This window comes from Antrostomus carolinensis, unplaced genomic scaffold (genome assembly GCF_000700745.2).
Source record: "Antrostomus carolinensis isolate BGI_N321 unplaced genomic scaffold, ASM70074v2 scaffold16384, whole genome shotgun sequence".
NCBI lineage: Eukaryota > Metazoa > Chordata > Aves > Caprimulgiformes > Caprimulgidae > Antrostomus > Antrostomus carolinensis.
Genome location: NW_010310261.1, coordinates 2,261 through 17,370, shown reverse-complemented (window position 1 = coordinate 17,370; position 15,110 = coordinate 2,261). Strand labels below are relative to the sequence as shown.

The following is a 15,110-nucleotide window of genomic DNA, read 5'->3' as shown; positions in this document are numbered from 1 at the left end:
GAACCTCACCAAAAATCCCCAACAAGGATCCCACCAGACATAATAGAGAGTACTAGGACCCCTCCTTGGGGTCAGGCCCCATGTGTCACTGCCCTCTCCATGTAACATCCCCTGCTCCCCACCATCCACCTGCAGCCACTCAACAGGAAGGAAAGGAGGCACTTACTCCACTTCGGAGAGACAGGGACAGCTCTGGAGAATGGCAACGATCTCCTCTACGTGTTGGGAAGACAGGCTGCAATCCTGCAAGCTGTGAACAGGAAGGGTTAATGAGCAGCGAGGGGAGAGTGGGGCCCAGGCATTTCTGGTGTCTCTCTCCAAATGAGGGCACACAGAAGCAGTGCCAAGAGAGGGAGGTTCTACTCTCTGCTCTGCCACACAATCCTGGGCATATTACTCTGTCTCTCTGTAGCCCAAGGAGTGGAGAGGGACACACCTGCAGAGTGTTGTGTGGGTGCAACACCTTGTGTCAGAGCTGCTTGGCACTGCCAGCCACGAGAAGGGGATGGATGTAATTGTTCCTGTTGTGCAGAGTAGTGAGGGAAGGAGAAGGGGGTAAGGGAGGGACATTTCCCAGCTTTAACATGCTCAGATAACATGCCCAAGTTCTCCTATTTTGAGAAAGCCACTACTCTCTTCTGGAGCCCAGGCAAGAAAAAAAACTATATGGCTCATGGCTTTGGTAGCTATAAGAATATACGACAAGATGGGCATTATCAAGGGAACTCTGCCTCTCCAGACCTGTAGAGCCCAACACGCAAGAAATAAAGCCACTGGCTGGGCCAGACAGGGATTTCTATTGTTATTTTTATTTACTGATTCAGGTTTATTTCAAACTTTTTTGTATGTGGAAATATCCTCTGCCCTCAAGGACCAGCACATCTGCTATTCTTGTCCTTCTGTAGTACCTGTCATTTGCAAATCGCATTCACCAGCAGGAACTTCAATGCCTTCTCTTACCATAACTTCACAGATCGAGTTGGAGTTACGCGTTCCTTATTCTCTTCCCACCTCAAATCCAAAGATCTGCAAACAAGCAAAATATTTGGCCTTTAACATGCCTTCAGAAAACATGAGGACCTGGAAGCTGGTTAGTATTTTCTGGAAGTTTTTTTGGAAGAAACCACAAGGTCTGTGTTCTGTCCAACCATTCCATGCAAGGTTAAGTCATTTCCAAGAGCCAGAAGAGCTCCACCAGGAGATGGGAGCAGCCATCACAGGGGGTATCCACATGGGATTTCACTGTATATTTGAATCAACTTGATAACTGAGCCCCAATTCAAAGGCACTACTAAGACAAAGGATGTTTTGTCTCCATGTGGGATTGTGCCACCTCAGGAAGGGATAAATATACCCACCTGTGCCAGGCTGCCTACAACAGCACAAGATGACTGTTCAGGCATCTGAACAGAAACAGTTTCTAGTTGACTCAGGGCAAGGCTGAGCCAGTTTACACATGCATGCAAAATATTGTGAGGTCCCTCGAGGACTGCACAACACAGGGCAAAGTGAGTTCCCTATCAGAGAACAAGAGATTGCCTTGTAGTTTCTTAATTAAGGTCCAATCCATCCTTCCCTCAAAAGTATGCACAAGCAGGGAGAACACAGGAATCAGCCAGAGAAGGGGTAAAGTCTTCTTCATTTGTCCTCAGGTTCAACTGTTTTTCAGCAGTTTTGCAGCAGCAACACAGCACTTCAAGCTTCCACAGGCAGTAAGGCATTGCCTTTGTGGAACTGGCTGGTAGGTCTGTGCAGACCAGCTATCTCAGTTACTTTTCTCCTTGTTCAGGTGGATTCAGCTCTGCCAGATGCAAGAGCAGAGGCAACCAGTTCTGTTGGTGGAGTGGTTTATAGTGACACCAAGCTGATGGTTTGAATCAGCATAACTCTGAATACAGCATAACCCCAAGTGCAGTTTCTCACCTTGGAACTTCTCCAGATGGGCCAGAAAAATATATCCTCACGGTGTCCTTCCTGAAAATAAGATCCAATCCAGTGTGAGGGCAAAGTGGAAGGATACCATTTCTTTAACAGAGGTGCTCAGTTAGGACCAAAGCTGTTGCCTGGATGCTAAAGAGGCCCGTGACATCTGCCATACAACATCTGCTTGACATCTGCTTCATCTTGCCACAGGTGAGCAGTTGAGCACTCATGTGGCTAGAGGGCACAGGACACCCCATATGCTGCACTGGGGCCGCAGCACAGACAAGAGAGTAACACAGTTCAGAGGACTGGGCTAAGATTTTTTTTTTCCCCCCGCAAGATCAGCAGTTTTTTGGAAAGAGGTTCAGTAGAAACTCCATTCCAGCAAGAAAAATGAGAAAAAGCTGTATGCAATTTTACTTCTCTTGTTAAATTTACAACCATAAGAGCTAGGATTCAAAATTCTACACTTTCTCTGTCATCCTGGACCTATGAAAACACCAAAATCAGTAATTTAAGGAATATAGAGGTAGAGCTACTTAAATCCACACCTTTCCAGTATACTTAGCTGATTTATAGCAAATTTATGCCAACTAGTAAAGAATTTCCCAGTTGATATATTAATAGAATCATAGAATCACAGAATGGGTTGGGTTGGAAGGGACCTTAAAGCTCATCCAGTTCCAACCCCCCTGCCAGCAGCAGGGACACCTTCCACTAGACCAGGTTGCTCAAAGCCTCATCCAGCCTGGCCACAAACACTTCCAGGGAGGAGCAGCCACAGCTTCTCTGGCCAACCTGGGACACTGTCTCACCACCCTCACACCAAACAATTTCTTCCTCACATCTCATCTCCATCTCCCCTCTGCCACTTTCAAGCCATCACCCCTTGTTCTGTCACTCCCTGCCCTTGGCCAAAGTCCCTCCCCAGCCTTCCTGGAGCCCCTTCAGGTACTGGGAGGCCACTAGAAGGTCTCCCCAGAGCCTCCTCTTCTCCAGGCTGAACAGCCCCAACTCTCTCTGCCAATACTGTAGAGCTTAAAACCAAGTTTAAATTCTTTTATATAAGAAGAAATATTACACCCTGCAAATCAATTTACAGACCAAGGACAAAATTAAAAAAATACAAAAAGAAAGTCCATAGTATGATGAATTGAATTGTTTCAAACAGAAAACAAAAAAGGATTAAAATTAATTTTGTTGGCTTTGATTAGCCAAGAATTAGACTGTAAAACAGTGTCCATTCAAAAAGTCAGCATGTAAAGAGACAACATATTTGTTTTTGTAACAGCTGTCATGCATCGATACCTGACACACAGTTCAGTGGCATTTTGACAGGCGATGACTTCCTTTGCCAACGTGAGAACAGCATTCAAGGAAAGACTGTTGTTGCTTAGACTGTGAACATGGGGAAGAGCACAACCTCAGCTGCTGGACCCAACAGCACACTCCTTTGTTATGCAAATACCCTCTGCTCTGCACCCAAATACCCCGAAGCACACATTCTTTTAGTTAGGAGATTTCACAAAAACTTCAGAATTTTGCATTTAGGACCCAACAAAAGCATTATCAGATTATAGTTCTTCTCTGCAAGCTAAAGCTCTCATGAATTTAAAATCATAGAGGCTTCCTCTATGTGCAACAGAAGAATCATTAACTGTTTTGGGGATATGTAGGGAATGTACTTCATACACAACCAGCCCACAGTGTAGTCAAACTCTTGCTATAACAAATCCAATTTAAATATGGCTTATTAAAGTAGTGTGGTCTAAACCCTCACATTTAAAACATCCCCAAAGACACAATACTAGCAGCCTCTAAGAACTTATTCTTTAATTGCATGTTTATTCCGTTACTACTTGCTGAATCTCGTTAAATATGAAACGTTCCACAAATCTGCTGCTTATTCTCAGGGTCACAGAGCACCATTTCTGTGAGCCTCAAAGGAATCATCCATGATTCCTGTCTGTGTGTAATAGAAATGTGTGAAGGAATGAGGCTTACAAATTGTCCTGGTTTTCTATCTTTTCCATATGATAACTGCTTCACTGGGGACATGCTGGACCCCAGTGTCCCACAAACTGGTATCCAGTGTGCCCAGAAAAGCAGAGGAACAGGTACATTCCCCCTCTCCTCCCTCCTTCCAACATGCTTTTAGTCACTTCTAACCATACTGCAAAGCCACTAATTAATTCCAGGATGGGGTCCAGCAACAACTGCAGGTATTTTGGGTTCACCAGCATGCACCAAGGGAAAAGGTCATACGAGAAAGACCTTTAAAGGCAGAGTTTCTCCCTTTTAATGGGTGGGCAGGCAGTGCTGTGGCTTTGCCTTTCCCAGGGGCAGCCCAGCTTTGTGGCTATCCCTCTCCTGTAATACAAACTACACCAAGACTCCAACACTTGGAGCAGCTCTGCTCTGCTCTGCTCTGCCTGCTGCTGCTTAAGCTGCCCCACTAGCTCTTCAAAGGCTTTAAAATACCTTCACAAATCAGGCTGGTTCTCTCCACCTAGAAAGATACAGATCCATGTTGGGAGTTTTCCTAGCAGTCAGTCCCTCTCATTCAGCACTGCATTGTTACAGGAGTGTTAGAAGGAGTAGAGGAGAACAGGGCTAACAAAAAGGCTGGTAAGACAGGGATGGAGCCATCCTCTCTCATGCAGAGAGGCATCTCCATCTGAGTCTGACCAAGGCAAAAAGAGGTGAGAAGGCAGAAGAGGAAAAAGTCATGTCAGGCACGAAGTTAAGCACATGCATTGTAGTTCCTGGAGAGGTGTCAGTGGTGCCAGGACTGCCTAGCACCACTGGGTAAGAACTGTGAGGCTGAGTCTATCTCAAACTGAGCCAAGCCACCTGCACAGCCCTGCTTGCACTTAAATGTCTGTGCCTCAAGCTTAGTGCCCCACTTGTCCCCCACTGGTATCTTTAAGAGTGAGTATCACCCCTTACAGAGACATCCAGCAACTCTCTTTTGATGACAATTTAAACTCCCTCTGATGTTATGCTTGGCTTCATAGTGGCTACCATGTTTAATGGGTTTAAGTCACTTTTACTCACTCTATTGTCTTCAGCTTTTCCATTCTGGAAAACAGGTCCATCACCCTCTTTACCTCTAGATCCCGTATCCGATTGTCCTGCAAGCTGCACACAGATTCATTCTCATTAGTACACCAGGCCCCCAAGGAATAAGCACTTGATTTGAGGGGTATTGCCACAACACACTCACTTGATTTCCTCAAGCTGAAGGCATCGTGATGAAGCCTGGACCAAGTCAGTCATCCCCTGAGCTGTGATACTCCCACCTGTTAACCTGGAAAAAGAAAGAATCACTCAAACCAAGCGGAGGAAGGACTAGCATCCCTGCCGTGGGCCTGTGCCGCGCTCCCAGCACACCAACACAGAGAGAACATGGTCTGACTCTGCCACCTGCAACCAACTTTATCCTCCTTTTCAACCAGGGCAATGCAATAGTCTTCTTGATACCAGCAGGAAACAAGAGCCACACATATCCGTGCTGCTCTGCACAACTCTCTATAAAGTGCTACACAGAGCAGATCAGTCTTGAGGGAACAGATGTAACTAAACTGCAAGACAGAAACAGGACAAACAGAAAGAGAAGGCTCTGACCATACAAGCAAAGACTTACTCTAGTTTCTTCAGGCTCCCCATTCCTCGTAAGCTCCTCGAAAGAGCAGCAGCAAAGTCATCGCCACATCTCCTACTACGAAAGCTAAAACATGAAGAGAAGGGGAAATATGTAAACACATCAAAACCCAAAATAAGCTAGCCCACAGAGCAGGTTAAAACATGATTAAAAGAAAAGCACTGAATTTCTTTCTTAACAGCCATTGTGTCATGCTCTTTTTGGCAGCATCTTTATCTTTTCAAAGATCTGGGTTTTTTTTAAAAGAACACATTAAACTTGCACACCACCTGCAAATACCTCAAGAGACAGCTTCTGCCTTTTGGATCAGTGACACCATGTGTAAGAGTTGCTACAGATGAAGAGTCAGCCCTATTGCATGTCCCGCCAGGGTCAGGACACTGGAGACCCATTCATGAGACGAGGCCAGGTCACACAGGGGCAAACCAAACTCACACAAACATGGTGTCTAACAGCTCCCATGTGATGAGCTGCTGGCCAGATATACTTTAATTTTGAGTAGCAGAGTAGCTGGAGTTGTCCAAAATAAAAAAGACACAAGGTTTTTAGGGAAAGCATCTCTTTTATAGAAGGAACTGGTGGTGTTGGAAAGACAAACAGGGAAGCTTTCAGGCACACAAGCTCTCCTTTGAATCAGCTGCAGGATGTACTGATTATGGGACGTATTGGTACAAAGCCCCCGGGGTTACATGATTTCCACAGCATTTCTGAGGGCCATGAGAGCAGAAACCCACCTATGGCCCTGTTTCCCCAAGTGCCTCTGCCACCCTCCCCTAAACCAGAGACAGGAACAAGCTGCAGAGGTGCAGTGGCAAGACAGACATGGCCCATGGTCATCAGGAACATGCCTGAGGTGATGCTTCTTCTTTAGACAGGTTCTGTACAAGCCACATGCAGCCGAAATGCTTGGGGTCCCACTGCCTTTTGCCTGTCACTCCAAGAGACAGCATTCAGAGTGCTCATATCCTGTGGACCATAACCAAAAGCAAGCACGGACCTGCATGTGTATCAGCAGAGTAAGAAGCCCCCAAAATCCCCTGTTCCATTCTCCTAATGCAAGGGAACAGCCTGACCAGCCTCGGGCATCTGCCTAATCTGCTCTTTGAAAGCAGAAGACTCTGTGTACTGCTCTGTGACTGCATTAGCAATTTAGTTAGGATGTATCATCAGAAAGCTTTCTAACAGTAAATTAAATGGTATTCCTATTCTTCCTAGTGGGGGCAGAGAACCATTGATTACTGCCCTTTTTACAACAACATCAATATCCAGGAACAGCAGTTTTCATGTCTCTCTTTATGCTCCTCTACTTCACAGCAGACAATGCCATTCCCTTCAGGTCAAGGTAATTCTCATCCTGGCTGTTCCCCATCTTCTCCACATTAGCAAAATCTACACATATTCCTCCAAGTCATTTATAGAAGTACAGAATGAAACCCATTCCACAGCAGGATCCCAAAAGATCCTCCTTGAAATGCCCTTCCAGCATTACAGCAAAGCACTGATAGTGAGCACCTTAAAGTGCAGTTGTCATCTCCGGTTCATCTGCTTCATGGGGATTTCACTCAGATCACAACTTTCTCATCTGCTTGCAAGATTCGTCCTGCCTTTGTATTGCCAAGAAATGCCTATCATTTTCTCTCTTATCTACTACCCTAACTACCCTGTTGTTGGATTGCTTTAATCAAAACTAAGAAACATACAAAAAAATACAGCCAGAATGGATTTATCACCTTAATATCCTTCAATCCCTCAGAAATTCATTATTTCATACATTTCTTCAGTATCAAAGTTACGCTGTTCAGATCAGAATTGCTCACATCATCTTCCTCTCCCTTCTGAAAATTCTGAAATAAAAACCAGGCTTGCCCTTCCCGCCCCTTAGCCCCTTCACCCACCAGCTCACAGCACTCAGTGTGTTTACCTCAAGTGCTCTACATTTTTACAGACAGCCAGAACCTCCAAACAGTCAATGTCCATGAGACATCCTGCAAAATCCAACTGAGTCAAATTCTGGCCCGAGTTTATGACAAAAACCAAAGCTGACATGTCCAGAGGTGTCAGTTTAAAGTTTTTAAACTCGTACTTGAAATTCAGCAGGCCCCCAATATGCTGGGCTACTTTGAGGTCTTGTGTTTCAAATGTGCAGTGGCAGAGCTCAATGACCTTAGGTCCTGTCAGATGAGTGGCTGCCAGTTTTTTGAGAGACTGCAGGATTGCATCCTGCTTATCCTGCACCCAAGCTTCATCTTGTTCAGCTAGCAGCATGAGAAAGGTCCTACATTCTTTTGACGACAAGCCTGAGAGAAAGATGTGAAAACTCTCCATGAACTCAGTCTTTGCCTCATTCTTTAAAATCCACTTTGACTTCAAAGAAAACTTCTTCTTCAGGTAGTTCTTGTCCACCCTCTCACTTACCATGAGACACAGTGCTGCAAAAAACTCCTGCAAGCTCAAGTGTACAAAAGCATAGCCAGCCTCTGGGCAAGTCCCACTTGTCTTCACCTCAAAGACAGACAGTAATCCATGTAAGGAAGCAAATTCCTTCACATGCTCTGGAATATCACCAACATAAAATACAAGCTTCTTATCTTCCAGGCCTTTCAGTGCAAGATCACACAGACTCAGAATGGCCTTCCTGTTACAGTTCAGCTGAGCCACTTCACCACCTGCATGCTCTCCCTGCTGTTTGTTTATGAAGATGAGAAGCATTTTGATATAGAACTGTGTCATAGTCTGAGGAAGCTCCACACTTATCTGATGTTTAAGGAGCAAATACTCCAAACAGATGCAGACAACGTAACACAGAGCAGGGATGAGGCACATGCTGAGCAGCTTGGTGTTGTTCTTCAGGTGAGCAATGGCTTGTTCTTTGAATGAATGCCGATGAAAATAGTGGCTAACGTATTCCTCAACCTTCTCATGGTCAAATCCCCAAATTTCTGCTAGCAGATCTACTGTGTTTAATAAGAAACTGGGTAGTCTCTTAGGTCGGCTGGTGACCAACACCGTGCAACCAGGCAGGAGCTTCCCACGGCAGAGGTCTGCAAAGAGCTTGGATACGGACACACGGGAGGTAGGAGCTGGGTCTCCCTTAAAAGAGGATGACACGTCCATGTTATCTGCAAACTCATCCAGCCCATCAAAGATGATCAGTGTATGCCAGGCATTTTCCAAGAGGTATTGGAACACTGCATCAGGGCTGTCTTCTGGCTGAAGGAATAGGTCAAACAAAAGTTCCCTCAGAGTCAATTTTCTTTTTAATAAATTCAGCTGCCGAAACTCAAACAGGAAAGTGAAGAGAAACTGAGGGAGGACCCCTTCTGCCCATTTCTGACAAATCCTGCGCATTAGCATGGTCTTGCCTGTACCTGGTTTACCAAACAAAAAAATCACCTTTGTGCTGGATGAGACCACACTATGAAACAGATCTGAAACTTTCATGGCTGTATCTGCACATTCTTCTGGTTCAGGAGCACCTGCCATATCCTCTCGGGGTTTATCTGTTCTCTCTTTTAAGCGGGATGCTTTGCTCTGCCGAATGACAAGGTTGACAAAAGCCTGGTTGAAAGACAGTGGCTGTGTTTGCTCCTGTGCTGCTGCTCCTGCTGCTCTCCTGCTTCCGTATCTCTGGCGGATAGAATCGATGAGGAGATGCCGGTACTTTTCAGCTGAATCTGAGAGAGAAGACAAAATGAGTACATGGGTGAAAAAGTTAGTTCTGAGCCGTGACAGATCCAGAATGCTACCACTTACACACAGAGAAACACTGGCCCTGATCAGAGGCTGCTCCGCAGGGACAGGTAGATGCCAAATAATCCACCATTTTTCCTATTTTTGCACAGGAGCTGAAGAAGAAGAAAATTCAGGGGAAAAGATGAAACAGCTTTATATATGCCCTGGTTTTTGCTAGGATAGGGTTAATTTTCTTCTCAGTAGCTAGAAAGCACCGTGTTTTGGTTTCAGTGAGGACTGTTATGAGAAGAAATGTTGATAACTACAAGGACACTGTGCTGGGGCAGTTTCCAAGAACAGAGGACTGGAAAGAGGGGGGGCAGGGTGGAGAAGAAAAGTGCAGTAGTTAGTAAAACCCAGAATTGACAGTTGGATGTGCCAATGAGATATTCCAGATCATAACACATCATGTTTAGCATATTAACTGGGATTGACCAGAAAGGGTGGGATTCTCTCAGGAATCCCTTGGGTTCACTTTTCCAGGATTGTGATTTCGGTTTCAGGGTTCCTTTTTGCTCCTCTAGGATCATGATCAGTGGGTGGTGAGTAATTGTACTCTACATCACTCATATATATATAAAAAAAATTCTTATTATTTTAATTTTATTTTACTCTAATTATCAAATTGTTCTTATCTCAACCTACAAGTCTCCTCACCTTTACCCCTCCAATTCTCTCCTGGATTCCCTGAGTGGGGGGGAAGGGGGCATGGCTGCCAGCTAAGTTAAACTATAACAATATAGAACCCAAATCTTGTTATCTCATTAAGATGAGAAGTAGGTATTGGTGTATTATGCATATAACTCCTTGTTCACTGCCCACCCATTCACCCATGCTGGTCTTGCAGCCACCCTTGCTCAGCTACCTGCACCTCAGAACAGACATACCTTTTGCTTTGAGAATTTGAGATCCCTGATGGTAACAGCATCTCTTTGTTGAAAAGAGAACAGTGGTGATAATTAAGAGTCCTCAGCACCTTCTGAAAAACCCTGTCCTCACTGCTGTAAAGTTTGATGAGTTTTGTCAATGGATAATAAGATCTGGTCTGCTCAAGACTTTCCCCATATATAAGCTTTCGGTCAAAAACTGGCTGCCAGCTTTGCCATACTCCCTGTGTTCTCCCACCAGACACTGGGCACTACTGGACCATGGGGATTGCAAGGCTAAAAGCAGAGGTACAAAAGGGTAAAGAAGGGCAGATGATGAAGGATGCTGACACTGGTGTTACACAGCCTGCAGGTCTGACCATGCTACCCAGTCTTTCCTGGAATTATTTTGGCTCGGCTGTGTCGTCACTCATCCGTTCAGTTACTTCTCTTACTTTAGGGTGAGCTGAAACCATATGAGTTTTTAATGTGCTAGAGAAACTGTGGAGCCTTTAGTGGGTTTTAAATTGTCAGTATGTCTCCTGACCTATAACTGAATGCTTTACCAGCATATCACACTTTAAAGGAGTTCTTAACCTATGCCATCTGCATCCCTTCTCCTCATGTAGGTTTAATCTATCTCTGAAATGGAAATGGATGCCTTGTTATTTGCGAGGTCCCATTGTCTATAATATTTTATAACCTGTTGCATTAAGAGTTTATGCAGCAGCTAAACAAAAGTTTCTCTCAATGCAGGAGGTTGATTTTTTGGGCGTTTCTGCAAAGAAGTTAAACAGGTCCTTCCTCAGCACACCACTGCTCTGCTTCTGGAACATCTACATACCTAGTCGTTGCTGTTTAACGTCCTTGTCACTCACAGAGCTGCTGCAACGGCGACGTCGAGCAAATCCTGAAAATGAAAAAGTCAGAAACATGTGAAAAGAGCATTCTGAATGGCAGCTTATTAAAGCTGGGCAAGACTCTCCAGCAAAGCACTTGGGGAGCTGAAGAGGCAAAATTAGAGGACAAAACTATTGGCAAATTCAGGGTGAGTTTACAGAACTGCTTTTGCAAATGTTGAAGTAAAAGCAGAAGTGCATCTAGCTATAGAAAGACAGCTTGGGCTGGTCCTCATCAGGCTAATCCATCCTCTTATTCCACTCCAGCTCTCAGGATCAACCAAGGGGTCTGGGCTGGTTTAGAGACCTTCAGTAAGGAGCTCCCTGAGCTTCTCCAGGCAATTCATTCCAACAACTTCAGGTTACTTACATAGATTTTCCTAGTGGATAACATCAATCTTGCCTGCCAGTGTGATCTGCTACCTCCCTGTTCTATCCACTTGAGTGTTTTTGCAGAGAAATCAAGCAGGACCTTCCACTTACCTGGGACACATGATCAGCTAACAAGATTCAACATTTATCTAATATCAGAACATGACTTTGCACTTCACAGAGCTGTTAATATCCAAATCTTACCATTCTCAGCCAACAGAATCATAGAACAGTTTGGTTGGAAAACACCATTACAATCATCTAGTCCAACTGTAACCCCAGCATTGCCAAGTTCACCACTAAACCATGTCCCCAGGTACCACATCTACACGTCCTTTAAATACCTCCAGGGATGGTGACTCCACCACTGCCCTGGGAAGCCTGTTCCAATACTTTACAACCCTTTCAGTGAAGACTTTTTTCCTAAAATCCAACCTAGACCTCCGTTGGTGCAACTTAAGGCCATTCCCTCTTGTCCTAAGAGGGACCTGGGACATAGCACCTGGGATATCAGAAATAGGGAGGTACAAGCTGCTGGTGGAAGCCTGGCTTTGAAAATCTTCACAGGAAACAATATGAATTTTAAAAGGCATGTTTTGCAAGAAATGTGTTAAGTTTAGCAAATGATGCTCAGATCCTTTTGCTCAATCCCTTCATTTGCTTAGAAGCACAGAGATAAGTAGTGACAGAACCTTAGCAAAAAACTATCCTAACAGCCCATGACAAAGCATCCTAGGAAATGACCCTACTGGCAGCACAGCTGCTGGAAGGCAAAAAAAAAAATGGGGTATGTGTAATACTGGGTTTGGAGGAGCATACAGAATAGAGAGAACATTACAGGCTACAGTCTAACCAAAGACTTATACCACAAGCACTGCAAAGTTACATAGGGCATGGAGGAAGTGGTTCTGAGCACATAAAAGAAGCTTGGCAGATTTGAGACCGAGATAAACCCAACAGCAGTACCACATATCCCAGCTGCACACTGTAGCAAAGCCCACAGCCCAATTTATTTCAATTGCTCTCCCTTCCCCCGCAGGATTTAAGTCCACCCAAAGCAGGATAAACCCATGTGATGGACCTGAAAGAAAGCAGGAGCAGGATATATCAGTGACTAGATACAGCTCTACAGAAAGTTTCCTCGTGAGCAAAGCCAGTTGCCAGGTCAGTCTCCACAAGCTCAGCACCGTGTGAAGGAGCTACATAAACTGCTGTGAAAAGCTGCCCTGCATTTTCCGAGACTGACCACAACCATCTCACTGGTGAGTCTTTCTGTAGGCTGGGTGATGCATTTGCCATACTTTGAACACAGGAACTGCTCTGTTACCCTGGGGAACAGGGCAGGGAACAGCTGCTTCTGGGGAACACACAGCCCACAGATTCCCAGGGCTGTTTATGGTGATTAATTCCCTGTTTGTTTATGGTGTGCTCTCAGACTGAGAGAATGGGCAGAGCTGAGAGAGGCACAAGACTTTCCTTTAACTGGTTCTAGTAACTTTTAGCACTATTTACAAATTTCTATCCCACCAGGAACTGGTGAGACCGACTGTCTACTCACTAGGGTGGCACAGCAGCTAGCAGCACCAGTCTGCAGAAGAGCAAGGTCACTTCAGTTTTCAAGATCTGAGAACCGCATGTGACACACGAGATACAGTATTAGCAGTGCTGGGACTCAGGAGCAGGATTTCTGAGTGAAAAACAGAGGCAAAAGTGTCTCTGTGATCGTATGAACACCTGGGACTGCAAAGGGTAGGCTGGGAGCTACTACTTATAATGAGTAACACCAGCAGAGATGGGCAAGGTAGGGAGTGCTCACTGCTCAGCCTACCTCTGTCTGGCCAGGAGCAGGGAATGCAAACAGCAGATGCAAACATACAAGTTATAAGGTACTGAGGGCACCAGCAAACCTCAGCAAGAAGCAGAGCCAGCTCTGCAAGAAGTTCCTGCTGCTGTGAGTGTGAGCTTTAGCCAGTTCCCAAATTCACATAGCCAGAAAAAAATTAAGAGCAGCTTTTCCTTCAAATCATCTGTTTTTCACCAATGGGCAATCCAGCACCACTCCCACTCCCTGCCACCAACATTAAGCACCTCTACAGGACACAAGGCTTACACTACAGTGCCTGCACTCCCAGGGTCCTGGCTCAGTGACTCCTCTACACTGCAGCCTGGAGAACACAAGGCTTCATTTCCTCCTGCTCCATAGTCCCCCAGCACACACTGCAGCAGGACAAAGAAAACTGATGGCAGCTTTCTGTGATAATCTGGATTCCTTTTGCTGCTACCTCCACCATTTCTCCTCTGGCAAAGCCAGATTCCAGAATCACACCTTCTCTCTTTCTGCTGTGACACTTTTCACATGGGGAGGACCTGAGCTGCTGTTTCATCTTCTGGAAACTGAATACCTGGTGACTGAGAAGGCAACTAAAAATTCAGCAGCTTCCAGTTATGCCAGCAGCTGTTACATAAGGGTCCAGGGACATCGCTCAGTGGTGGCACATACCTTCAGTATTTTCACATTGCACCAAAGGCTTCTGATGGACACTTGAGTGATGGATGCCTTCGCAAAGTGCTGGCAGAAGAGGAGGGATCTTGAAAACAAACCCCTCGTTTCATGATGTGCACTGAGCAGGAAGGCCTCAGTCCCAAATTCACCTCTGAAGAAAGCCCTAGAACTACTACTATCTGTTCTTTTAAGCTCTTATTCTGACAACTCAGCAACGGTTGCTGCTGGATCAACTGCTGAATAGTCTTTCTGCTCGCTCTTGAAAAGCCAAACCAAGTTCCTTCACCTACCAATGAGCCAACCACACTACAAGTGCAAAAAGGGGGGATTTTGCAGAGTGGGTGGGAGAGTCCCTTGGCTAGAGAAACTAAAATAAGCAAGTTCCTTAGCAGAGTCAGTGTCAACAGGGCTTATCTGAAATTCAGGGAGAGAGAACGAAACAGGGGAGGTTCATCTGGAAAGCACCAAGAACAGAAAAATCAAACCTGAAGTTGCAGTGGCTTCCTCACACCTTGCCAGTGCTGTGGCCCACACGTGGGACATTTGCAGCCCTGCCCAGCCCATGGGCAGAGAAGATAAACTCTAACAGCATAGCACCCCAGGGTCTGTTCCAGCCTTACCTTTTGGCACAGATGTCTGGGCACTCACATCTTCGCATACTTCTTGTTTCTGGTGTAAGTTACCTAAAGGTGTTGGATGAGAAATGAAATACAGTTAATGCAAGTGTCCTGCTCCTGAAATCTGGGGTGCTGCTGGCCAGAGCCAAAGGGCAAGCAGCTCACAACACACGCAGTGGTACAAACCAAGACTCAGTATAAGGGCTGATGCAACACAGCCAGGTTTCAGGCTCCTCATCTGATCTTTTCCTCTCAGATTGCTCAAAAATACAGTTAACCTCTGCTTTCAAGGGAGGAGTGAAACAACTTCTCTCTATGATACATAGAAACTCAGAGCACGGCGGCTTTGGCTGATCTAAAACCACACCACAGCCAAAAAGGGAAGCCCTACTCTTCCCAGTTCCTGCAAAGGAGGTGTTTCTGTGATTAAACCATTCAGAGTCAGTTAGCAGCCCAGTGACAGGCCTTTTCTGACTCACTGCACAGCTCAAGATGCCACAAAACCCAAGTCAGCATAGCCAGCCCCACAGAAAA

The 15,110-nt window shown here is 45.4% G+C and overlaps 1 protein-coding gene across 1 annotated transcript in view; it reads right to left on the bottom strand.

Annotated features, from left to right (window-relative positions):
• The window catches only part of NLRC5 (NLR family CARD domain containing 5), a gene marked incomplete at both ends in the record, with an annotated part of 28,890 nt that extends 14,248 nt beyond the window's left edge, over positions 1–14,642 (bottom strand). Inside the window, 10 exons of the mRNA XM_010166370.2 lie at positions 167–250; positions 961–1,026; positions 1,924–1,974; positions 3,232–3,321; positions 4,981–5,064; positions 5,150–5,233; positions 5,570–5,653; positions 7,509–9,261; positions 11,030–11,095; positions 14,580–14,642. Coding sequence (XP_010164672.2) covers positions 167–250; positions 961–1,026; positions 1,924–1,974; positions 3,232–3,321; positions 4,981–5,064; positions 5,150–5,233; positions 5,570–5,653; positions 7,509–9,261; positions 11,030–11,095; positions 14,580–14,642 — 2,425 coding nt within the window. The remainder of the gene's footprint in view (positions 1–166; positions 251–960; positions 1,027–1,923; positions 1,975–3,231; positions 3,322–4,980; positions 5,065–5,149; positions 5,234–5,569; positions 5,654–7,508; positions 9,262–11,029; positions 11,096–14,579) is intronic.
• Positions 14,643–15,110: the final 468 nt, after the last annotated feature.